At 35.9% G+C, this 27,883-nt stretch overlaps 1 protein-coding gene across 3 annotated transcripts in view; it reads left to right on the top strand.

Annotated features, from left to right (window-relative positions):
• RASSF8 (Ras association domain family member 8) overlaps positions 1 to 27,883 on the top strand; it is a 118,021-nt gene that overhangs the window by 75,983 nt on the left and 14,155 nt on the right. For 2 of the 3 annotated variants that reach the window (XM_040488630.1, XM_040488629.1), the window contains one exon: positions 23,822 to 24,028. In XM_040488630.1, coding sequence (XP_040344564.1) covers positions 23,926 to 24,028 — 103 coding nt within the window. In that variant the 5' untranslated portion in view covers positions 23,822 to 23,925. Of the gene's footprint in view, positions 1 to 20,906; positions 21,004 to 23,821; positions 24,029 to 27,883 lie in introns of those variants that run through there. The other variant, XM_040488631.1, reaches the window with a different exon arrangement.

Here is a 27,883-nt window from a genome sequence, read left to right as displayed (position 1 = left end):
TTTGGGAAGTTTGGAAATTTTATGGCTGGAAAACTTCTGGTTTTAGGAATTTTTCCATTGAGTTTGCTTCCCCTTGAGAAGATCCTTCCTCTTAAGATAGTCTGTAGCTTTATTGGCCAAGCTCATCTATTTTTGTGATGATTTACTCATTTATTGTCACACATAAAGCTTTTAAATATGGGGCACTTGGGTGGCTCTGTCAGTTAAGTGTCCACTTCTTCTCAGGGCATGACCTCACAGTTTGTGAGTTCAAGCCCCACATAGGGCTCTGTGCTGACAGCTCAGAGCATGGAACCTGTTTCGGATTCTGTGTCTCCCTCTCCCCCTCCCCCCCCCCCCCCTCTCTCCCCCTGTCTTCCCCTCTCTCTCCCTTTCTCTCTCTCCCTCTCTCTCTTTCTCTTTCTCTCTCCCTCTCAAAAATAAATAAACATTAAAAAAAAACTTTTGGGGCGTCTGAGTGGCTCAGTTGGATAAACCTACTTCAGCTCAGGTCATGATCTCGAGGTTTGTGGGTTTGAGCCTCACGTCAGGCTCTATGCTGACAGTGCTGAGCCTGCTTGGTATTCTTTCTCTCCCTCTCCCTCTGCCCCTCCCTCACTGGTGCTCACTCGCTCTCAAAATAAATAAACATTAAAAAAAATTTAAAAACTTTTAAATATCTTTTTGGAAAATTTGTGGAAATATGTATGTTGTTGCTTAATTTTTCCTAAAAAGGAGTAGGAGAAATTTGAGTCATTAAATATAAAAACAATTCTACTATGTCTGTATGCAGTTAGATTCTCAGCAGGTTTCTCAAACTCATCTAGGTAAGGAACTTTGGAATGTTCATTCAAAACAAACTTCTTGCACTGTTGGTGTAGAAACCCAAAGTCAAGTTGTAGGACTCATGGGAAACTTCCATGGCTTAATCAAAGGTTCCCTTGGGACACATGGATTTTTAGAAGGGAGGACAATAACAAAAAAGGATGTGGAAATTGCTACACTTGTGTGCAGCAAAGAATTTTGAACAAAATATTTCCGTGCAATTTTTATATCTTATTTACCTGTTCTTTATAGCCTAAGATATGTTTAAAGCCATAAAACCTCCAAATCTATTGAAAGTCAAAGGAGTTAGATAGATTTCATTAACATGTGAAATGCCCAGTTTTCTTTACCCTTCTATAGTTATTTAAAGTAGGATTAGTAATAGGAATATGAGAAATTCTGTTGATGTTTGAAATGCCTGGGGTGCCAACATAATTAAACAGCATGTGTACACACTTTGGCCCTGTTCCCAAACCAGTGATTACGTGTCTAACATTAATCTTGTGTGTCTACAAAAGCTGTTAGGGTAAACATCTGGGATCCTTTACTACCTAACCTAAAGTATTACATAACCAGTTAAGGGAACTTCTTACCCACAGATGTACTACAGAGAGCAATTTATGTGTGTGAATTTATTTTAAAGCACACAGCTGTTAGGAACTAAATACATTATATCACATACTTCAGCCATCCTTGGATTGTGACTTTTCTTCTAAGGCAAAAAGTAAGGACAGTGTTCTTCTCACTTTGGTAGCACATATACTGAAAAAATAAAAAGTAAGGACAGTGTAAATGTTGTTAATGAGTTCAGTTTGACCCCAGATACTCTATAATGAGACTTAGGATCAATTGGAGAGCAAATTCTTACCAAAATTATGTGGTTCAGCTTTTAAGCCATTACAGAATTTGTTGGAACTCCTTTGATCAAAAGAATCTGATACCTGCTCATGTAAATATTGAAACTCTAAGTAAAACTTGTGATCTTTTAGGTCACAACAGATACCAATTTGCTTATAGCATTTTTTATTTTTATAATAGAAAATGACAAGAACAGTGAACTATGCTATATCTTTTTATAGATTTCCACTACATTCCTCCTTCATGCATAGTAAGGTTATTATCTCACTCTTTCATCCTAAAAAGCACATTAAAATTTTCAAGAGAGTATACATGATTTATCTATGAAATTGACATTAATATAATTATCCAGGTTTTGTTTTAGAAAATTAATAACATGAAGTGCTATTGATTTTTTATGATAGACATAAGATGAAACTGAATAAAATGATCTTCATCGAAAGAAAGAAACTTATGGCTGTGTGTGTGTTTAAGCATGTTTCTTTGTCCATGGAAAACTGTTTCTTTGCATTTAATATGCAAACCTGCCTGGTCCCTGTGGGCTTTCCCACCCTCTGGGTAAAGATTAAGAGTAAGGACTGTAGTCAGACTCAATTAAAATCCTTGTCTCATGTTATACTAGTTGTATCTAGTCCATTAACCTTTCAGAGCCTCTACTCATTTTGCGTTATTTTTAGTTAGTATACGTGGCTGACATAGAGGAAGCTCGTGGCTTCTGCTGATATGTCTTTTCCACCACCATCTCATCAAACTGAGACTAGCTGATTCCTGGGGGCAGTGGGTAAGAAGGAGGAGGATGTTCTAAGTAGAGAAAACAGTACTTGGTGGGGCAGAGAGATATGACTACCTCACAAAAGGAAGTGTAGTTGAGGAACGGGCTGGACTGAGGTGGACAATGGTAGGAAGTTTATCCTAAAGTCAGTGAGGAACATTCATGGATCTAAGCAGAAGAGGCCCAGGAATATAGTATTGTTGAGTGGATAAATTCATGCAGAAATGAACTAGGTTGCTTTTGGATGGATTTAAACTGAGAAAAGAAGCTAAAATGAAGAGATTGTCATGATGTCTGCTGTTGAGACTGCTTATGGTTAAAGGAATGAAGTTATGGATGGTTATGGATTTCTTGAAAAAGAAATTTTAAGTGTATAAATAAGTTCTAGCCCAGGTGATATTATTCTTAGCCCCCTATAAAGATAGGGACTGTCACTAGACCATACAACTTAATTATGCAAGAGTTAAACTAGCTAGGAAGTAATGCCCACAGAAGAGGGGTCAGTGCCTTAGTACAGCCTAGAGAAGAAGTTTATTAACCTTACCCTTAGAAGTTATAATTTTTATCAGTAGTATTGGGCAGTTGGGAAAATGTCCATTAAAATTTATAGGGAAATACTGGAGTAATCTTCATAAATCTCAAAAATAAGATATATTCCATAGCAGCTAATGCACATAGAAATTAGGGGCACCTGGGTGCCTCAGTTGGTTAAGCGTCCGACTTGTGCTCAGATCATGATCTCATGGATCATGGGTTGGAGCCCCATGTCAGGCTCTATGCTGACAGCTCAGAGCCTGGATGGAGGCTGCTTCAGACTCTGTGTCTCCCTCTCTCTCTGCCCCTCTCCAACGCGTGTGTGTACGCGCACTCTCTCAAAAATAAATAAACATTTAAAAAAAAGGAAATTAAAACCAAAGGTTGCAATAAAAAGAAAATATCCAGAAAGGTAAAACAAACCAATTGGAAGAACTCTGCAGCTTATAAATCTGCTATATGGTATTTTTTAGTTAGATGGGCTTTAAAAACAATTAAGAATTAGTATCATAGATTTTAATACATAGATTATGTGGAAAAGATATAATAAATAATTTTGCTGTATTTGGACCTTATCCCAACCTTGTTTGGTTTTCTCCCTCTTCACCCCTGCATTTTGTAAGGAAGTAGGAAGCAGGAAGTTCTACAGTGTTCCCTTAATTGAAATATGGATAGTAAATGCTGGAGGATAAGGACTAAGAGTTACTTAGCCTGCCAGAAAAAAAAAAAAAAAAAAAGGTTTTTTTTTTAAAATGATTATTTGTTTGATCATTCCCACTTAAAAAAAAAAAAAGTTTTAATTTCAGAAATTAAGAGCGATAAAATCCTAGATAGGGCATGGGAGTATTTCACCCTGCCCCTGTGGACTCAGGGATTTTGACATATCTTCTCTCATCCCCATACCCCAGCCATTGCTATGACTCTTCCAGCTGACCAGTGTGTTCATGAAAGATATGTGTCTTGTTTCTCTGGTATTAGGGCTGGAGACCAAATGGAGAGTCCCTGACCTAGATGATCTATAGATCCTTTCAAGGGCTTTGGATCTATATCCTTTCAGATGCATGTAACTGCTACTAAAGAAGTACTGCAGGAAAGTAGATGGGAGATTATCCTAAAACAAAAAAGGGAAGAAGCAGTTGAGCCTGTGATAAAGCATGTAGATTTCAATGAGTTATAAATGTAGCTTTGAAGTACAGCAAACTAAACAGACTAGTTAAGAGATGCAGAATTCATTTTAGCCTAGCATTGTTTTCCCCAGAGTTTGTTAAATTCCCTTTTAATAGGCAGCAAAATAAAAAGGAAACAAAGACAAGAAACAATTTTAACGTCTCAAATTAAATAATATCAGTTATAAAATACTTTCCAGTGGATCGCTGCCAGTGCCCACTCCTTATCCTCTTTGGTATATGCTCTTATAAAAGTGAACTCTTTACAAATAAATTTAAAATTGTATATGTTATTTTGTATAATTTTTGTATTTTATATACTTTTTGGAGGTAGTTTTAGAAATAGGGTAGAGATTAAAATGTTTTACTACCAGTATCCCATTTTATTCTGCCTTTTGTCAAAATCTTCACCCCATTTTTTAAAATTTTGTGACCAAATTGTATTTTATTAATAATTTTCTTGTTTGTTTTTGTTAGACTTTTAAGACTGAAAGTTTTATTAGACTTGTAACACTTGTAGTTTATTCAGATTAGCACTAAATTTAGGTAAGTGTTTTCAAAAGCAAATATATTTCATAGCATGGACTGCCTTTTTTATGGCTGATGGACCACCACGACTACTTCAGTGGACCCTTCTACATTGGAGGGGGGGAGGTGTGTGCACACCTGTGTTCACATGCACACAAAGAGATTCACGAATGGGATGCAGGGGAAAGAGCTTCAGAGGGGTAGCAGGGTCCTTAAACCAAGAGTTGGTCCCTAAAGGTCACCACAACATGCTTGTTGCCCAAGAGTCAGAGTCTAAAGGAAAATAATGTTCCAGCCATCTGGAATGTGAAACAACTTAAAGTTTTTCTTAAAAAAAGAGAGAAGAGCAGATATGTATTAAACCAAGCTCAGCTCAATTCTGGGACTGAGCTTGAACAATACCTATGATATACATATGCTTAAGATCTCACCTCATCCTAGTGTATTATTGTCTTTCTACCTTGTACATACCTCCATCATCAGTTATCATATCAGATGGTGATTGTAAACCTCTGGATTTGGCACACAGATTATATGTGGTGTATATGCTTTGGATGAACTAATACCACTGTAATAAAATATTTTGTTCTCTTTGTAATGTTTTCTCTGCTGTTTTATACCTATTTTTTAGAGTGAAAGTTTGTTTCAAGATCAAAGTCTCAAAGGAGAACATCTCAGCTGCTTTGGAAATAGAACTGACTAGAAGTAAAAAAAAAAAAAAAAAAAATACAGTAAAGGCCACAAAGATAAATAAGCTGAAATAATGTGGTTTTGATAGTTTCCTAAAAGTATTTTAGCTTCTCAATTATGAGCACCACAGATCCTGCATGCTTACTTGTTTGTTTTTATACTCTGCGTTTAGAACCCAAGCTTCTGAGGCATGTTGGAAACCACAAAAATATAAAACTAGATATTTGGCTTTTAAGTGTATCTTCAGTGTACACCTTCATCATTGTTACCCAGGGCACATTAGAAAAAAAGTCACTTGCATAACCTACTCGTTAACTCCCAAGATTAATTTGGGAAAATAATTTAAAATGCTTTATTCTTTAAAATTCTTGTTTAAAAAAAAAAACACCATTTAAAAGGGAGCATATTTAATTTGCTTCATTTCCAACCAGATATAATTAGTGCTTAGTGAAGCCTCAGCTCCCAGTGCACAAAACTAGGACATTGCTTTGTCTCTTGTTGGTTTTATTTAATTTGACTTTAGTGTCTTCACAATGAATTTATTGGCCTGATAAATTACTCCTTTGTTTTCAAAGACAAATCCTTCCTGTCACTCAGGTCTGTGTCAGTCCTTTCTACTTAGAGCTTTGTGGAACAGTCCCAGATGTTTATTCTTCCTACGTAATTGTAGGACTTTTTCTTTTTTTCCTAGAAAATGTTTATATTTTTCAAGTTTGTTTTTGAGTTGTCTTTTAAAATATACATATATATATATATATATATATCTATAGACACGTGTGTGTGTACATATATGTGTGTATATACATATTTAAATATCTATGTACGGAAATTAGAATATATTTGTATATTCTACTGGCACTCACAATGTGAAGCATTAGAATCATAACTGGAAGGGATATCGTGGTTGTTCCTCATGATTGGGCAGGGAACTGATCCAAAGCTGTGGGTTTCATTGAGCCTCCTCTTATGAAATTTAACATACTGCTTGTGGTCAGGCTCAGAAGGTGAATTTTTTTTATCATATTTTTTTAATTTACATCCAAGTTAGTTAGCATATGGTGCAACAGTGGTTTCAGGAGTAGATTCCTTAATGTCCCTTACCCATTTAGCCCATCCCCCTTCCCACCACCCCTCCAGTAACCCTGTGTTCTCCATATTTAAAATGACATATCAGATAAAGGGTTAGTATCCAAAATCTTAAAGAACTTATCAAACTCAGCACCCAAAAAAACATAATACAGTGAAGAAATGGGCAAAAGACGTGAATAGACATTTCTCCAAAGGAGACATCCAGATGGCCAACCGACACATGAAAAATGCTCAACATCACTCATCATCAGGGAAATACAAATCAAAACCACAATGAGATACCACCTCACACCTGTCAGAATGGCTAACATTAATAACTCAGGCAACAACAGATGTTGGTGAGGATGAGGAGAAAGAGGATCTCTTTTGCACTGCTGGTGGGAATGCAAGCTGGTGCAGCCACTCTGGAAAACATTATGGAGGTTCCTCAAAAAATTAAAAATAGAACTACTCTATGACCTAGCAGTTGCACTACTAGGTATTTATCCAAGGATACAGGTATGCTGTTTCAAAGGGACACATGCACGCCAATGTTTATAGCAGCACTATCAACAATAGCCAAAGTATGGGAAGAACCCAAATGTCCATCGATGGATGAATGGATAAAGAAAATGTGGTATATATATATACAATGGAGTATTACTTGGCAACCAAAAAGAATGAAATCTTGCCATTTGCAACTACATGGATGGAACTAGAGGGTATTATGCTAAGAAAAATTAGAGAAAGACAAATATCAGGACTTAATTCATATGAGGACCTTAAGACACAACAGATGAACACAAGGAAAGGGAAGCAAAAATAATATAAAAACAGGGAGGGGGACAAAACATAAGAGACTCTTAAATAGGGAGAATCAGAAGGTGAGTTTTTTTTTTTTTTTTTTAATTTTTTTTTTTTAAACGTTTATTTATTTTTGGGACAGAGAGAGACAGAGCAGGAACGGGGGAGGGGCAGAGAGAGAGGGAAACACAGAATCAGAAACAGGCTCCAGGCTCTGAGCCATCAGCCCAGAGCCTGACGCGGGGCTCAAACTCACGGACCGCGAGATAGTGACCTGGCTGAAGTCGGACGCCTAACCGACTGCGCCACCCAGGCGCCCCGAGAAGGTGAGTTCTTAAGGTGACTTTCATGGCATCTCCAAAGAAATCATCATCAGAATTAGTTTTGTGAAGTAGATAAAACAATCTCCATTCCTTGGTTTTGCTTAGGAAGGTGGAAGGTGGCCTCTTTATCTGCTGCAGATAGTTCACTTATAATAAATCTGGGAGGCTGTTAGGGGTCTGAGTTGGTGTAGTCCTAATTTCAGTCTAGACTCTGTTGAGTCTGGGTGTGAGAGGACTCAAGATTAGAGACCTGAGTTCTTTACCTAACTCTTTTAACCTTAACTCTTGAACTCTTGAACTCTACTAACCTCAACTATTTGGTGTTTTGTTTTGTTTTTGGTAGTGGGAGGGGGGGAGTATTATAAAATGATAGTATTATAGATTATAAATTATAGAGATATAGTTAGAGAATATAGATTATATGGATTATAAAATGATAACTGCTTGCCTAACTTCATAAATTATCTAGCACTTGTCAATACATGATGTATTTAAAATTAAATCATTATTTCATTTTCTGGCCTTGCATCATCCTCATCCTCATGAGTATTTGATTCATTTGAACAGTAGCTTTTTGCTTTGATTTTGGTAATAATATCAATGTTTTTGCTTTTTAGTTGTTGAATCATAACTTTAAATATATTAGTGTTTTGATTTTTAAAAAAGGAAATTAGGACATTGTTTAATCTCCTTAACATAAGATTTCTGGTTCAGTAGCTAAGCACAAATAATTGGTTCCTTGGACTTGAATTTAAAAAATGAAAAATTTCATTCTCTTAGTCATTCTGCCACTTCTAGGTAAATTTTGAGCAATGGAAAAACTTTCCAAAAGTTCAAATTATACTTCTATTAATGTTTCAGTTAACTAGCTATAGATACCTCTTGACTGTAAAAACTACTGTCCCATGCTACTGTGGTGAAACCTCCTGAATGCCCTTCTTCAGTCCCTTTCTCTGCCCCCCCCCCCACCTCTGCAGGTTTTAGACATTAAATCTACTGGCTTTTAAATAGTAAATATGTTAGGCCTTGAATCCTTGATTCCTGTTTTATTAGTAAGGTAACTGCTGACTCTTCATTATACTGAGACTTCTTATTTTCTGAGCACTGAATATATTTATATAGAACTAACATGAATTTAATATATTAATATTGGTCACATGTAGGTTTTAGTCTCTGAGTTTTTTTCATAGTCTAAAGTTTAATAATTTACTTAATCTTTTTCCCTGAATATGTTGCTTACCATCACATTAAAACACAAGTCATGAGTTTTTTGACATTTCTTAAATTTGTTTTCATATGTACAGCTTTTAGAGTATTTCATTGTTTAGTTTGTTCTTCAAAGGTCTATACTCTTTCACTTCTTTGGGAGCTCAGTTGGATTAATATCATTATGGATTTGTAGAAACGTAGGCAATCATAAATGCATCGATTTCCTGGCTTTGACATTGGATGATTGTATAAGTTAAACAGTTGTTATCAATGTAATGAGCCTGCACATTGTTCACAATATTAGGTGTTACAAAGGAAACGAATTCTGACTTCTAGTTTAAAATACAGTTAAGGAATTAGAAGGGGTGTGTGTGTGTGTGTGTGTGTGTGTCCATCCATGCACATGCACACACATGTATGTGTATGAATATGTTTGTATACACATATATACACATATACATACATTAAAATACAAATTTGCAAATCTAGATCAGTCTTAACAATGGAAGTACAGGACAGCCTGATATAAATGTGTACAATAATGCTAAGGAGATACTGTTTAAGGGCATAGAGTATACTTGAGTGTGTTTTATGGCTTTATGTCACCTTTCTGATACTGTGATGTTGTTGGATCTGTCTTCTCAGTTCCAGATGCAGATTTCTAGTTTTGCTGAACAGCTCTACAGAAATATTGCTCTTTCAAATTCAAAATATCCAAAACTTAAAAACTTTTGTTATGGCAAAATCATATTGAGAATATGAATTGCTAGTTATTGTAAATATTTTGGAACTTTTAGGGTCTAGTTTTAATAATAAAATGAAGTACATGTTTATTTAATTCTTTTCTTAAATAATATAGTTACAGAAAAGATTAGTTTATCTTTTCTGCACCTAAATAAGCTAAACATAGCAATTTAAGAACTTGTTTACAGAGAATACAATGTATTTGAAAGAACACTTTGGAAAAGACCATATGTTGTGTTCACTCTGTGTATTCCCAAGCTTTGAAATGGAAAAGAATATTAGCCACAGGTCTATCTATGGGTCTATTTGTCTTCATAATCTTAGATAAGTTATTTAGATAGGTCATTTATAAACCGGAATCTGTAAATGGCTTGAGAAGTCCGGACTGTTTACTTTATCAATTCCTTTGTTTTGATTTCATTAAATTCCTTACATTCTTTTTATTAAAACTCTCTGAGTGTGTAGGGTGGAGCATGTCTTTCTTTTTAACTGGAGACATTTGGCCTATTTTGATTAATCTGTTTTTAGGGAGGGAAAAGCTTTGCTTAAAGTGATAAGGTGTTGAGAAAGAGCCCTGTCAGCAGAATTTTATACTACGCTGATATTTTTTTCATTTCTAAACATTAGGCATTATTTGTACAGTTATTTTTCTATCTACTCTTTTCTATCTACTCTTGCACACTTCCTTTCACTGAGCATTTAAAAATTAATAGCCATAAAATTATTTCAATTAAATATTTAAGATCACATGGAAGCCACAAATTGTAGATTAGAACAGTAGTATTCCTTTCATAGATATTACCTTGAGATATACAATATTTAGGAATTTTACAATGTAGTGTAATATTCATCGTAGCATCACTACTGGAGTAATCCTTGGCCATATTTTTTGACACATTTCATTCCATTGGGTGATAGTTCTACAAGGGACTTTGCCAAGGTAACTGGTAGATTAGCAGTACTTGAGCTTTTCATTTTACTCTAAAAATATAGGAGTTGATGAAATGTAAACACATTGTAGAAATCAGATGTACTAATGAAATGTAAATAAATTTATTTAAACATAACAAAAACTTAAGTTTCTACCCCCTATCCCCACCCCTTGTTTAATTTGGAAAGTGTTTTGGGATTTTTAACAGTTAATTGCTTTAGTTGCTGTGCCTTACAGTTGAGCCATTTATATTAATTCATGTGCTCTAGGTTAGGTGTATAGCTTTCCTCATTCAGTCTGCCTACTGACTGACAGGTCACACCCATCCTCACCTAGCACCATTAGTTTCAGTAAAGGGCAGGAACTAGGCCTAAGCCCAATTCTTTAAATAGAATATTGTCAAGTAGAATACCACTTTAGTCAACATCAATGATCATATTTATAATAAATACCATGCCTTTTGCCCCAATATGTCATAGCACACATCTCAAACTTAGCATCTGTCTTCTCCAATAAGACTGAATGCCCCCTCAAACAATGCAATACTTCATAGATTATTTGAACTCCAAAACTTCCCCCAAATGAATGCAGAGCAGCACATAATACCTCTTTAAAGAGAATGGAAACTAAAGATAATGTAAGGAATAAAGTATGGTACTTTGGAACAATAGCATTATGGGTACACTGAATAATCTCGGTATTAAATTTTTGCTATGAAGGAAAATACCTATTACTTACTAAAATATAACCAAAACATGCACCTATTTTTGCATATCATCTAGGGATTTAATTATTTAATTGGCTTAGATTGTCTTCTACAAAAAGCAAAATTCTTCTTGACTGTTTTTTTTTTACCTTTTTTTTTTTTTTGAGACAGCGTGTGCACATGCACATGCATGAGTGGGGGAGGAGGAGAGAGACAGGGAGAGAAAAAACATACGGGCTCTGATAGCACAGAACCTGCTACAGGGCTGGATCTCATGAATTGTGAGATCATGACCTCAACTGAAGTCAATAGTCCGGTGTTCAACAAACTGAGTCACCCAAGTGCCCCTCTTCTTGACTTTTAAAGATTATGGGAAAACTGTCTTTTCATATTGTTCATACTTTTTTATATGTAAAGTTTATTTATTTATTTTGAGAGAGCACAGGAGGAGCAGAGACAGGGAAAGAAAGAGATATGTGGGACTCAAACCCACGAACTGTGAGATCATGACCTGACCTGAAATCAAGAGTCGAAGGCTTAACCAACTGAGCCACTCAGGTACCCCTGTTCATACTTTTTAAATTTTTGAATTGAAATAGTCCACTTTAACAAAGATTCTTAGGGATCATGCATGTTTAGTTTTGCCAAATACAATTTCAGGCCTCTGTAGTCTTAAAGCATTTAGTACTTCACCAACTGAGCAAGTATAGTAATGAAATTTTGGAAAACATTTGAACTGTTGCACTTTATATACTGTGTTAATTAAATCTTAAAATTGAATTTAGTGCAAATTTTATAGTCTGGCAACTACTTTGAGCCAGGAGTCAGGCACTCACATTTTCTTTAATTTTATATATTTATTTCATTAGTATTTCCTCCCAAAATTCTTTTATTTTGGCTTTCAAATGTTTACATTCTAATTTAGCTTAGAAATACTAATTTCCTGTACCTTCAGAGAAACATGTTTTGACATATAAATTTTGGCTATTTGAAGTCACCATTGTAACTGTAAGTCAAAACAATGTTCTGTTGAAAAGTTTATACTTATTTCATTGTAAGTATAAAAATGGGCTTACTTGTCAGAATTGATGGGCTCAGTATTTATGAAAACATGAACGAGAAGTCTGTAGTGATCTTGGCTTCATGAATAAAAAATAAATTTGTTTTTATCCCCTATTAAGTAAAACATTGGGTTTTATCACAGAACGTCATTAATACTAAATTCAGGAAATAGATTCTTTATACCTGAATGATGACCATAAAGTCACAGCATAATTTTGTCATTCAAATGGATAAAAATCACTAATGAAGTAGCCAGTATCTATTCAGATGTGGAGAAGAAAAATGATTTTGCCTTGCAGACAGTTTGTTGTAGTAGAAAGGATCTAGACTTTGGAGGTCTAATAACATTTGGATTTAGACCCAAGCTCTATTCCTGCTTCACTGAGACAAGGGAGGTATCAGAGGAGCAGTTTCTGGTAGGAATCTCAGGGGTCATGTATTCTTTACTAAGTCTGATTATTATTGAATATTAGCTCCTTGCTTCTTCTCAGCTCTATGGCAATGATTAGGCTAAATATATCACTCAACTTAGTCGTATTGGAATTTATATGTCCCATGGTCACATCCACTTGATTACTTTCTCTCCTGAGCCAAGACTGGTGATTACAGAGTCCTGGAAAACTTTATTAATAACTTTATTTCATAAATATAAGTAACTTTTTAGTAGTTACAAGCATTATCAGAGTGGATTTTCTACTTACTGGCTGATTAAGTCTGGGCAAGTTCCTAATTTCTCTATACCTCCATTTCTTCATTTGTATCATAATAACTCATATCATATAGAGATATAGATGGGTATTAAAAGGATTAAATATAACAGTTAACTTTTCATCTATCACAAAGTAAGAGCTGAGGTAGCTATTTATTATTATTCTTGTGTTATAACAAAGACATGTTTTTATTTGAAGGGTTGGTTTACAGTGAAGGTACTAAAGTGCATTTGCTCAAGGAGAAATATCACAAATCTGTTTGCACTCACATCTACATTTAAAATGTCACCAAGTTTTCAGGAGTTTTTTATTTGTCTGGGAAACTCCTTTTATCTCTCCTTGTATCCTAAAATGACAGCCTTGCTGGATAGAGTATTCTTGGCTGCATATTTTTCCCATTCAGCACAGTTGAATTCAGCACATGCCACTCCGTTTTGGTCTGCCAAGTTTCTGTGGACAGATCTGCTGCTAACCTTATTTGTCTTCCCTTGTAAGTTAAGGGATTTCTTTTGTCCTGCTACTTTTAGGATTTTTTCCTTACCTGTATTTTGCAAATTTTACTAAGGTATGTCTTGGTGTTGGCCTGCTTTTGTTGATTTTGTTAAGAGTTCTCTGTGCCTCCTGGATTTGGATGTCTGTTTCCTTTCTCAGATTAGGGAAGTTTTCAGGTATAATTTGCTTAAATAAACCTTCTGCCTTTTTTTCCCTCTCTTCTTCTGGGACTCCTATGATATGAATGTTTATGGAGTCACTGAGTCCTCTAAGTCTGCATTTGGGATCCAATATGTTTCTTTCCTTCTTTTTTTCAGCTTAATTATTTTCCATAATTTTGTCCTCTATATCACTTATTTGTTCCTCTGCTTCTTCCATCCTTGTGGTCATTACATCCAGTTGGTTTCATATCTTGGTTATAGCATTTTTTTTATTTTGGCCTGACTAGTTTTTAGTCTGTGGTAAGGGACTCTCTGGTGTTCTATGTTTTTCTCAAGCCCAGCTAGTATCCTTATGATCAATGCTTTAAATCCTGGATCAAGCATATTACTTATATGTGTTTCAATTAGACCCCTAGCTGTGACCTTTTCTTGTTCTTTTTGGGGGGGATAAATTCTTCCATCTTGGCATTTTGTCTGTTTCTGTCTTCCTTTTCTGTGTCTTAGGAAAGCCTGTTATGTTTCCTGCTCCTGAGAGTAATGGCTTTATAAAGAAGAGGCCATATACTGTCCAGGGCCTGGTGTTTTAGGAAGTGTCTCTGGTGTATGCTATGTGCACTCTGCTGCTGTGTTTTAGCTGCTGTTTCCCTCACGTCACTCCTCTGCAGAGTTTCTCCTTACCTGCAGCGGGGAGTGTTTCAACCTTGTCCAGAGTGTGGCGAATTTTATCTAGGTGTAGTCTGGTCTGCTTGTTAAAAGAGACCTGATGCTATTTTATACTAGAGTTGAACCTTTGCAGACCTCTAATTGTCAGTAGACTTGGTGCATGCAGGGGGTTGGAGGGGGAGGGTTGTGCTGGTCTTCTGTGGGTGGGGCCCGCTGCACTGGTTCTGACACACTTACCTGAGCAAAGCAGCACCTGCAGAGCATGGGGGTGGGGGAGGGCCTGGTGTTGGTAGTTTACACCGCCACTGTTGACCCTGTGCTGATTACTGAAGTTAGTTTATGCTGAGGGCGGGGAGAGATAAATGGTACCCGCCAGCTCCTTTGTATCCATAGAGGCAATGCCACCTCTCTCAGATGTGCTCCAGGAAGGGGGAACTGTCTCTCCCAATGTGTCCCAGGAGATCTCAGATCACACTTCCATCTGCCTCTGGATTATCTGCCCTCCTTCTCCACAGGAGCACTGCAGTGTCCACTGGGCTCCACACCTGCCATACCGTGGACCTCTGCAACTCCAGTCTTTGGTTGTAAAAACTCATGAAAATCAGCCCCTCTTATTTTCCTAGTCAGTGGCTTTGGGGAAACATTCCTCCTTGTGTGATCCCCTGTGCACTCCTCTCTCTCTCACCTTTCTCTGTGACCAAGGATCCCTCCCTTCTGTAGCACCCACAGTCCACTTCTTTTCCAAATCACATCTCTGCACCTCCTGCCTTCCATGATTCCCCTCTTCTCTGTCTCTCTAGTTGTGCAGTTCTGTCAGTCCTTAGATCGTCTTCTTGGGCATTCAGAATGAATTGGTATTTATCTAGCTTAGTTCAAGGGACCAAACAAGCTTCAGGTCCTCCTCCTACTACTTAACTCCTCCTTTCTTTCAGTAATTTTTTTAGAAATACATTATAGCCTTGTTCACTGCAATGTTTTCTAATGATTATGAGTGAGAGCCATGAAATAGCACATATAGTAAAAGGCATGATTTAATTGATGCCAGAGTTTAGGGCTTTTACATTAAGAGTTTTGAGAGTGTGACCCCTCATCCCAGGCTGAGAGCTCTAACAGGAATTAAGCCATCACAGATCTTGACACTGCACACATGCCTCCAACTACCTCTAAAGGGCCTCAAAGTAGACTGGGATCCTAACAGAAGATATAATTACAAAACAGATGGCTTTTTATGTTTCTTTTTTATATTACTTCAGCAAGAAATGGAACCCAGTGGTATATTATTTTTTATATTTCTTAGGAGATTTTGTCCTAGTAAAACCAAGTTGCAAGGACCTCTACTGTTCCACCTTCCATAAACATTTAACAAAATTAGCAAGAACAGACAACACATATTTTTTCATACTTCTGTTATATCGATGGTAACCACCATTTAATGGTCTATTTTGTTTATAATTATTTTTTTAAGTGTATATATCTATTTTGAGAGTGAGAAATAGAGCATGACCAGGGAAGGGGCAGAGAGAGGGAGAGAAAGGATCCCAAGCAGGCTCCATGCTATTAGTGCAGAACCCAGTGCAGGGCTCAAACTCCCAAACCGTGAGATCATGACCTGAGCCAAAACCAAAAGTCAGACACTTAACTGACTGAGCCACCCAGTTGCCCCTGGTCTGACTATTTTAACTACAGTGTTTTATAGGAGCAACTCCTTCAACATCTTCTATACTGGACATTTAATTTATTTCAGTATATGTAAATATATTTAATTTCAGTTTTCAGACTAATATTATTCCAAATATTGCCTAACATCTATTCATGTGACCTTGATCAAATGATGTAATTGGCCAGCCCCCAGCCTTTTGTGTTCAGATAAATGATTACACTAGTTGATGGCCAGTGAGTTGCTAGCTCTGAAAGACAAGATATCTTATCCATTTGGTTTCAGTGAACTCTATGAAATGAGAGAAAATACCATCATGTGCCTATCCCTCTCTGATTTCTCCAGTGCATGGAATCTACAGCTTCCTTGTTATAAGTTTTACCAAGTAGAGCCAAATGTATTTTGGGGTGTTGTTGGCTGTCTTGTGACTTGGGAAGAAGAATATGGCAAAGGTAGGATGGTAGAAAGGAAGGAATAAAAGAAGGTGCATGTGCTGACATTTTAGTGGCACTTGTGTGGAATGGTGACATTCCAGTTAAAGTTCACTCAGGGCTACTACCACTAGAGAGACTGTGACAACTATAAATTGGCTTACAATGATGGCTATAGGGGCCATTGGAGGACTTGAACTGGATTGTTTCTGTGTGTTGGTCTAAGTTCATCTCCATCACTATTATGATATTCCTACATACCTACCAAGTGGTCATTGTCTCATGCCACCACAGTAGCTCCCTAGCGTCTTCTCTTGTGATTCTTTTCAGGCTGTGATGTTCCAAGTTAAATTCCCAAGCAAAACACTTGATTTAGTAGTGTTCTGTCAACCAGAAGTCAAAGAAGAATTCAGTCTAATAAACATGGCCTTGTGTTTCATGGATTATTAGAATGATTTTACAAATGGTAACCATTTTGTAGGGAATAGGCAAGAAATGACTTTCTGGTAGTGTCAGTATGTTAGACTGGTAGAAGGAATTATTATCCTGAAGCAGAGCTTGCTTTTGTGACTAACCTTAATTACTAGAAACACATGGGCAATTACAAAGATTTTGCTTCCTCTCCAAGTTATAATTCTTACATAGAAATCCTGTGTTCCTGCTTAGAGTTTTAATTAACAGATCAAAGTTTACCCAAATTCTTAGTTCAGAAATAAGGTTGGTGAAGTATTATACTCCCAAAAGTTTCTTGATACTCTTTTATGAACATTTGCTTAACATCTCTGGGCATAGGAGATACCAAAGTCATAGATTATCAGTTTAACATTATATATGATTTAGAAAAATATAATTGCCAATAAGCTTTCTGGAGGTGGGTTTGGAATAGGAAACTCAACTGAAGGTAATGGCTCTTATACCACTAAATTTGATGCTAAATAAAAAACTAAAGTTACTAGCTATATTTATTTTAAAAGTTTGTTTTTTAAGAAAATAAAAAGTAGTTCTTAATAGCAAAATCAATATTTCTGTTCCAGTAATTTTAACTTGATTTGTATCTTGCTTATACCAGATGCAGTTGAAATTTCCTAAAATGGATGCTAATCCCAATTATCATTTCTAATCTCTATCTAAAAACTTTAAGAATGTTGGCTGCTCTTAAGTATATGGTATAATAACCTAAAATGTCTTTATTTTTAGATGCTCTTATTAAAATAATAGTATTTCTGAAACTTTTCTTTTATATTAATAAGTATAATAACTTACAATATTATAATATAGTAAAAAAGTTTCTAACTTCTGAAAGCTATATTTATTTCCATAACTAACTTTTGTTGAATTCATACTTTGTGCCAAGCCCTGCACTAAGTCTATTTTAAAAAGACATGTCATTTCTCACAAATGCCTCTTGAAAAGTTATGCATCTTGACTTAAGTCACACAGTAAGTAATTGACTCAGGATTTGAACCTTGGTGCATGCTGTTTCCACTAATCAGTGTTACCTTGGGGGGAAAAATGGCTTTTTCCAAAAAGTAGTTTTTAATGGTGTGAACTTAAAAAAAAAAAAAAATGCCAGAAATCTCTGAAGCTTTGCTTTGTATTTAAGGAAAGAGTTAAAAATTATCACAAATATGCAGACATATTTATTTTGGACTCTGTAAGTAAATCTGGATATAATTTTCAAAAGCTGAAGGAATAATTTGTTAGTGCTGAAAATGAACCTAATCATGAGACACTCACTTTGCTGACTTGTGTATTTATTTGTCATAGGTTCTCTGAATTAAAACTGTAGTTTCTTAACATGATTTAGTTGGTTTACTCTTTACTTTCTCCTAAAATGGACAGTATGCACATGTTGTCTGATCCTTGCTTACTGACAAAAATAAATTTCTAGGTGATGATAGATGAGATTTCTTAGTGTAACTTAGGACATTTTAAAAGCATTTATTTGAATACGTTGAATCCTTCTAGAGAGGCCTGCCTTATTCATGCTTTAGTTTCTTCATTCATCCCAATTTTGAATATATGCCCCTATTCCTAGGTTTGTGACCTTGAGAGAATTATTTAAACTGAGATTCACTTAAAATGAGACTAATGGTACCTAACTCACTCGTATTGTGAGGAATAAATGAGAAACAATACACTGTGCTTACCAGATGGTAGGTACTCAGGCCATTCCTTGCCATAGTTGCAGAACGGTCACTTGAACATGTTAAATCTGGAAAATGTTAAATCACTGCATGTGTTTAAATGTTGTGACCTGAGGATAATGAATAGTAGAAGGAAGAGCATGGGTTTGCTGGATGTAATAATTAATATGCAAATATTGTTTATCATTGTGAATTTTTAAAAATGTAATATCAAAGAAAAAATCCTATGACTTTTCTAAAAAGAAAAATATAAAACCTATCTTTAGAAGAGATGGCTTAATCATGGCAATTAAGACTTTTCATATAAGAGATAGAGAAAAGCTATTAAATTTTCTCATTTGTTCTATATTATTCCTACAATATAGTTGTATCCGTCACCACTTCTGGGTGTTTCAAAATACATTAAAAGGCTAACAGAAATCTCATTTTACATACAGCATATCTTCAAAAGTTTGTAATTTTGTATCCTGTAGTTCAGTGGGATATTTTATAGGCATTATGCCTCTTTTTCACTCTCTCACCCTCCATGCTGAGTCACTGAGTACTAGTTTAACAAAGTTTAACCAGTTTCTCTACTGTGGGATATCTTGCCGCACATTGTCTTCCACACTGTATTTTGAAATGTTTCCCAAAATTGTTAAACTGGGGAACCTTATTTCCTTATGGTGCGTGCACAGGACTATTGTTCTCAATATTTCATTTGGGAAGGATCTTATTGATATCACTAAGGTCATCTTCCTCAGTGCCCACTTTTAACATTTTGTACTTTTTATGACAACCTACTCTCTGTGACACCATTTCCAGAACTGTGTTATAGCAAAATAATGGGTTTTCTGAAAGCAACTGAACATTTAACTGTATTTCCAAAATACAGAACCAGAGTGTTATAAAACATGCATCACCTGAACACTACAGTTCAGGGGCAGATAACCTATGACTGGCATCTGATGCAATTTTCCAGAACCTGTTACCTGTACCTACCAAAATCTGTTTTCTTACCCACCGCCTTCCTTCCTAATCTGTTTTCACTCTTCTCCTTCTCCACCCACATTGTGCTTCATCCTCTCATGTTATCCAGGTTGTTTTTCTTTTTTTTTAATTTATGTTACTTTCCCATCACCCACAGGCAATATGTACCTATTTTTTTCCTTACCTCAAAACCATTTGAGCATTAAAAAGTTAATCCTTTTTTAGTTTGTAGCAGTTGTTCTACATAACTTCAAAATTCCCACATCAAATCAGTTTTAGAATAAGGTAATCTAAAGTTAAAGTCCCTTTAGTTTTTATTTTTTCACTAGTTTTCTATACAAAAGAGAATTTGGGTATCTTATTATTGATTCCAATAAGTATTATTCAGGATATACCATGTTCATTGTGCAGAATCTCTTTCTGTATGATGCCAAAAAAACTAGTGCGTAGCATTAGTATTTAAAGTAGCTAGTTTGATTGTAAAGATTTTATTATAACTCATTTTATCTGTATGATGTTTCTATAAAGAATGCTTTAATATGCAGTAACCAAAAACTGGACATGAAAGAAATGATAAAATTGGCAATAAGCTTGCTTGTATGTTTGTGTCTAGTGTCCAGGGAGTAAAGGAATTTGCTCAGTAGCTCAGTGGTAGCCATCACAAGGAACTTACACCATTTTTAAATATGCAGTCAGCACTTATTTGTGAGAGCCTTTGGTCACAACAGTTTTGTCCGCTGATCAGGACATCACCTTGTTTTGTGTGTTTTTCTCTTGAAAGATACCTTATTTGATATTTATTGTTGATTCATTAACATTGAGCTCACAACCAATAGCACTATAACTCACACCCAAACCAAACCTATCTAAGAACATATTTTCTTCATAAGTCGCATCACAACCTTCTTGCATTTAGGAACACTAGATAGTGTCTGCACTGTGTTTGGGAGCCATTTTCAGCAATGAAATCACCAACAAAGACCATAAAAATGCCAAAACATGGCACTAAAAACACTGAGAAAAGATAACTTATTGATGTTATGAAAGCTGAAACAAGAAGGCAGAGTATTGCCTCTCTGCATTTTCCACTGCTGTATACATGTCTGTGAATGACTGTGAAAGTGCCATAAATATTGATTTTGGGGTTACAAATTTAGTGAGTGGATGAATTCACAAATAAGGAACCCACAAATGAGGATTGACTGAAATTGCTTTATTAAAGTACTGGTCTTGGAGGAATATGTCTCCACAAATGCAGATGCTTAATTCCAATAGGCTTTCAAGACAGTAAATGGTTTTTAACTAAAGAACACTTTGTTCCCAGTAGCTTGTTACTGAATAAACCTAGTTCTTCATTATAAAAATTAAAATCATGGTTTGAATATAGAAACCTTATAGTGGAAACCATAACTGAACTATAATACAAGAATACTTTTGCAGTAGAACCTTACTTCTACCTACATCATTGTTTCCATGGAAAAATGTATTCCAAATTCCAGCTGAGATGCCAAAGCCCTTTAGCTTCTCGAGTCCTTAGTTCCAAGGATGACCAATCTACGAAACGCACCTACAGTGTAGGACTTTATTTTCCTTCTAGTCTAGTTCTGGGACTGGGAACAGAGCCATAGGAATTAGACTCTGGAGGATAGAACAGGGTTGCAGATCCTGGAAGGGAGTACCTAAGGGCTTAGAGAGGGACAGATTCTACAGATGACTTCCATGAATAACACCATGATTTTTAGGGAAACTAGGGATGATTGTTAGTACAGCCCAAACTGGACAGAAGCCATATTCTAAAAACAATAGCCCTGTTAGAAATAAAATTTTGGGCCACATGATCTATTAAGGCATTTTTTTTTACCCTCCTTAAGGATTTAAGTTTGAAAGAGAATATTAGTAGTGTAAAAAATGCAGATGCTGGTCTTCTCTGTGATTAGCCGTGGTAGGAAGTCTCTGATCAAGAGGATAAATACCTGCAAGTTTATATAAACTAAGCAGTACTATTTATGCTCAGTGTTTTCCCACAATGTTACTATACTCTGTAATATTTAGTAGATGTACATGTGTTCTTTGTTCATTTGTATTCTCTTAATGATTAAAAGTTTGAGGCAAACAATGATAATTCAAGATAGGAAAATATGTGGTAGTGTACTAAAATCTTTGTAGAACTTAAAAATGAACCTCATAAGTGTATTTTGAATGACAGGTTTCTTTTGGGGGGAGGAGGCCTTTAATGAGATCTGCTGTCTTCCTTGCAAGGTTCCCCAAGTGTAAGATATTTTAATGAAAAATAATGGACTAGGTATTAAATAGATTTTAATTCAGTTTAGTTTTTTAAATTCAGCTTTTTATTTAATAAAGTAATTTAATTTTTTTATATTAATTTAATACAGTATCTTAATGTTGGGCCAATTTTTTAATCTTAACTATATTCCAAGAAAGAATAATACATATTCTATTTTTAATAAGTAGAGCGTCTGGCAGAAAACGAAAAATATCTTGTTTTAAAGTCAGAATTCTTTTTCCTTTCATCAAATCGTCTTTAAATGGATTGGGGACAGTAGCATATTTGAAATTCTCATTTGAAATTTCAACTATACATCAGCCTATTAAATGCTCAGGGTGGTCTAACTGTAAAGAAACTTGTTTAACTTTATTTGTAGAATTTCTTACATTTCTCTGGCTTTGGAGCCCTTTTCTCCACCCAGAAACTTCACTATTTCATGAGATTTCATAACTAAGGAACACAGTTATGGCAATTTAGCTTGTCAGAGGCAAATAGCCCTTTATCTGGGTGTAGAGAGGGTTGATGAAACCACCTCTGTACTGCAGCGTAGGCAGAGGGAGCTGAAGTAACACGCTGGGAAACTGTCAGTCCTTTCCCTTGTTTTCAGGATAACAAAAAGTATTTTTGCACCTTCCCTGGAGAAAGCAAATAAGCTTATTTGCCTTCACTCACATATGTTCTGACTCATCTACCCAGGTGGCCTAGAACTATCTTAGGTCCTTTAAGAAAATGCATAAGGACTGTGTTACTGTTTATAACAAATGCTGTTTTACTAGAAAAGTTTTTAGTGTTTTTTTTTTAATAAGCTTTTCAATAAGTCATTAATGCTGAAACACTAGTTCCATTGTCAACCTTTAAATAAATTTAAATATTGTTTTAATTAATTAAATCAATGTTTATTACATCTCATAAACTTTAATATTCTTTTCAAAGAAACCAACAAAAAACAGGAAGATCATAGGACAATGAACAAATCATAGATTGATTAAAGATTTAACACAGGAAGAACTGGGATTTTAAAACCCTACAGGAAAAAGAATTGTGTGCAATTGATTTTTAGCAAGCTAATAACATTCTAATCAATACAAGAAATCAAGACATTTGGTTTGATTGTAGGAAAGTCTGAAAATTTCTGCATGGCATATGAATAAATGCAACTAAACAAAAAAAAAACATTGAGGAAACACCACAAATACAACAAAAATTGAGATTTATATTATTAGAATAACTTGTAATTTAAGAATATTATCAAACCCCAGTGAAATAAATAAGAAAAAGTCAAGCAGTTCATATATGGGGAAGTTGCCAGCCTTAAGTAAAAGAATTAATTTCCATCAACTAATATTTTCTGCACACCTATGCATTATACTATGGTTAGTGTTAGAATTTCTGTGGTAAAAGCAACACTCTCAGTCCTTTTGGGAAGAGAGGGAGGCAAGGTTCACATGAAACAAAGGAATACAGTGGAGTTCTGAAGATACATTTACAAATGCCAGCAAGGCTGTGGAAACTTGTTCAGTTATTATTCAAAAAATGACAAACATCTTTTTTTAACCTCAGAAGTGATCCTAATGAGATATATTTTTTTAAATAGCTTATGTGTTTTTAATAAATTGCTTCTATGTTGAGCAATAGGGCTTGGTCCAGTAAGTAGGATTTCTTTACCCAAAGAAGAGTTACTTTATGATTAAAATTACAATTATATGGGGCATGTAGGTGGCTCAATCCATTTAGCATCCAACTCTTGATCTTGGCTCAGGTCATGATCTCATGGTTCATGGGATCAAGTCCATGTCAGGCTCTGCACTGACAGCATGGAGCATTCTTGGAATTCTCTCTCGCTCTCTCTGCCCCTCCCCTACTTGATCGCTCGCTCTCTCTCTCAAAAATAAATAAAATTATAATTATGAAAATTTTACTAATATGAAATAATGTCGTGAATAGGTGGCTATAGTTGTATTCATGCTGCTGAATTCACTTCTGTGAAATAAGTAAGTACTTGGTCATTAATGGTAGTAGGATTATGAGATATTAAAATTTATTTTGCATAATACTTAAGAAATTTTAAGACTCATTTTATTAAAAATGTTTTTTCCTCTTTTTAGCTGACTACACAAGACTCTGCCTTCCTCACATTTCCATAGCCAGCGACATGACCTGACACCTTGATGACCAGTCTCAGGGCCCTTGGGTGACTGGCTGGTGCACCATGGAACTTAAAGTATGGGTGGATGGAGTTCAGAGGATTGTTTGTGGGGTCACCGAAGTTACAACTTGCCAGGAGGTTGTAATAGCCTTAGCTCAAGCGATAGGTAAGTGAACTCTCTGAGAGTCTGAGACAAAGTGGTTTATCCTTCCTCTTGTTGTTTGGGGGGTTTTTTTGTATTAAATATAGATTTCTAGTTTTTTATTTGGTTCCATAATACAACTCGAGAGCACACTTTTACTTATTACAGTTCCCCATGCTTAAATGAATCTGTAAAGACACTTGTCTTCTGGCTTCTCCCAGATTTACTGATCTTGAGTCCAGAGTCTGCACTGTCTCTGTTCTCTTATTGTTTATCCTAAACAATGATTTCTAGAACTAAAGATGTTTTCTTGAGCCAAAACATAGATTCCTAGTTCCCAGACCCCTCATTAGGAAAAAATCCTATTTACTGTTTATTCTGACTACTTTTTGAAAAGAAAAACATTGGGGTGCCTGGGTGGTTCAGTCATTCGAGCATCCAACTCCTGATACCGGCTCAGGTCATGATCCCAGGGTCACGTGATAGAGCCCCGCATCAAGGCTCCATGCTGAGCATAGAGCCTGCTTAAGATTCTCTCTCTCTCCCTCTCTCTCTCGCTCTCTCTCTCTTTGCTTGTGTGCTCTCTCTTTAAAATAAAAATAAAAAATTCAGGGGTGCCTGGGGTGGCTCAGTCAGTTAAGCATTTGAGTCTTCATTTCAGCTCAGCTCGTGATCTCACAATTCATGAGATTAAGCTTGAGATTCTCTCTCACCTTCTCTCTCTGCCCCTCCCCCGCTCACATGTGTTCTCATTCTCTCTCTCAATAATAAACATTTTTAAAAAATAAAAATAAGGGGCACCTGGGTGGCTCAGTCAGTTAAGCATCCAACTTCGGCTCTGGTCATGATCTCACAGTTCGTGAGTAGTTTGAGCCCCGTGTCGGGCTCTGCGCTGACAGCCTGGAGCCTGGAGCCTGCTTCAGATTCTGTGTCTCCATCTCTCTCTGTCCCTCCCCCACTTGCACTCTGTGTCTCTCTGTCTCTCAAAAATAAATAAATATTAAAAAAAAAAAAAAGAAGCCATGGGCAGTGTTTTAAAAGAAAATGAGTATATTTTACAGGGTGGCTAAGGAGTGCAGTAAGCTGCATCTGTCCATATCATATGATAGTCACATTTTCTACACAGAATTTCAAAGGGAAAATGCCCAGATATACCAGGTGTGTGTTTATCAATTTGAACTAAACAGTGTAATGTACCTGTTTGTGAACAAGCCAGAAAGAAGTTTTAACTAAAATCTACCCCCATTTTTGCTTTCTCGGTAACTCAGTCCAGACCGTTTTGAAAAGTTGATGACTTGAATATAGAGGTTTTATATTTCTCCAGACTTGGCCAAACAACTCTTTTCCTGTATCATAAATACTTCATTAAATTCAGAATTCATCTGAGAGATGACTCAACTGGCAACCAGCCGAGGACTGTTGATCCTTGTTTCTCTTGTGCCATAAGATTTTCTCAGCTTCAGATGCAGTACGCTTTTGATACGTACTTAAATATTTATCCGTCTTGTAATGTGGGTTATTGGCATTCAAAGTTTAAACACTAAGTGAAAGTTTTATAGTATTATTTTGACCTTATTTCCACTATAAGAAACAATAAGGGGTTTATCAATTGGGGAAAATTAATTCTGTGACATACAGTCCCAGAAATTCTATGGTTTAACACAGTAAAAGTTTAGGTATCCTGTTAGCGGAGTATGTACTGAATGAGAAAACTGCAGATGCTTCTAAAAAATGTATACTGAAGCAACTTGCAGAATACCTTCATGGGTTCAAACCCACACATTTGCCTCATGGGATGGAAACACCATAGATATATTCTTGATTAGGGATTATTGAAATTCTCTGGATAGCTAAAATTACTTTCAGGAAACCATCAGGACACAAAAATATTTACACAACTTGGTAATTTGCAAATATATAGGGCAGCAAACATTTTTTGACTTGGTGCTGCTAATCAATTGAGTCAAATTAGAAAATAGCTAAAAATAGAACATAAATTGGTAAAAGATGTTGAATGCATCTAATAGTATAGAAAGAAATCCTTTCTACTCTGATCTGTGACTACCTTGACAGGTTATATCTAGGTGGTGGAATAATGAGACAGAATAACAAAATAAAAACATAACTCTGAAACATTTAATTGGCATGAGATGGATAAACTGTCCTGCAGCGTGCTGTGTGTTTGGTCACTGTATACATCTTGGGCTTTCTGAAACAGTCCCAATTTCAGATATTTTATCTTGTTTTTCTCATAAACTATCCCAGAAATGCCATTATTTCACAATTCAAACTGCTTCTCAAATCTGTATGTGAAACAGAAAGCCTGTTTCAAGTTATAGTCCAGAAAATGCATTTGCTTTTACAATATTCCCCAAATATGAAAAGAATGTATTTCTGCCCTCAAGTAGCTTAGAACTTAAGTATGGCTAACAAAAGATTAGAGAGGAAAAGAGGAAGAAATCAAGGAGACTGAGGGAAAAGTTTTCTGATTCACACTCCTTTGTTGCCTGGTACCATTTGAAGTACTAAAGATTTAGAATTTTTCTCTGTTCCCACTTCTAATGATCTTATTCCTATATCTCCTTCAACTGGGGCCAGAGTTAGCATTTAATATAAACAAATTGATGGGGCTGGGGTCCAAGGTGGAGTGAACTGTTCCTAAGAAGCCTTGTTTCATATAGTTTGCCCCACGAGATCAGTTTTCAAACAAGCATATTTTATACTGAATTCTAATTTAACTATTCAACGCTTCTTTTCTCTGGAAGTCCCCCTACAGTAGGGATCCTGCTTGTTTATTCTTCTTACACCATTGCTTTGCCTAAAGTAAGTATTCAATAAAACATAGTTTCTAAAACAGTGGTGTCCCGTAGAACTTTCTGCAAGGATAATAATGGTCTGTATCTGTGCTATGCAGTATAGTAACCATGAGCCACATGCAGCTACTGAGTACTTGAAATGTGGCTAGTATAACTGAGGAAATGAATTTTTAATTAAAATTTAAATGTGGCTAGTGGTTAATGGGTATTGTAGTAAACTGTTCTAGAAGACGACTAACTGGTATCTCAAACTTCAAATGAGAGAACCCAAGTCTGTTTCTCCGCTGCTGCCCACCCACAAATTTCTTCTTTCTCTTTATCTCAACAAATGAAATCTATTTTCTTTTAATTGATTAGACCAAAAACTTTTATGTGATATTTTTTGTTGTTGTTCTAATATCTTACAACTAATCCAGTAACAAATCCTACCTGTACTACCTTCAGTATACATGCAGAATCTTGTTTCTCTTCACAGTCACTGTTAACAACTTGATGTAAGCCACCATCATTTCTCACTTAGGTTTTTGCTGTAGCCTTCCAACTCATCTCCCTGCATCATCTTGGTCCCCTCCAGCCTATTCTTAACAAATTTCTTTTATTTAATGTTTGTTTATTTTGAGACAGAGAAAGAGAGAGCACAAGTGGGGGAGGGTCAGAGAGAGAGGGAGACAGAGAATCCCAAGCAGGCTCTACACTGTCAGCACAGACCCCAGTGCAGGACTGGATCCCACAAACCATGAGATCATGACCTGAGCCGACATCAGGAGTTGGATGCCCAACTGACTGAGCCACCCAGGCATCCCATATTTCTTTTAAAGTAATACTTTTTTTTTTAAAGTTTCTATTTAAATTCCAGTTAGTTAACATACAGTATAATATTAGTTTCACGCATACAATTTAGTGATTTCACACTTACATACAACACTTGTTGCTCATCATCAAGTGCCCTCCTTAAGCTTCATTACCTCCCCTCCACCCACCTCCCCTCTGGTAACCATCACTTTGTTCTCTGTACTTAAGAGTCTGTTTCTTGGTTTGCCCCTCCCTCACCCTCCATGCTCCT

The sequence above is a fragment of the Herpailurus yagouaroundi genome, unplaced genomic scaffold, assembly GCF_014898765.1.
Source record: "Herpailurus yagouaroundi ecotype Mexico unplaced genomic scaffold, PumYag 166, whole genome shotgun sequence".
Taxonomy (NCBI): Eukaryota; Metazoa; Chordata; class Mammalia; order Carnivora; family Felidae; genus Herpailurus; species Herpailurus yagouaroundi.
The sequence above is the reverse complement of the archived record's forward strand: the minus strand, read 5'-3'. Positions and strand labels throughout refer to the sequence as shown.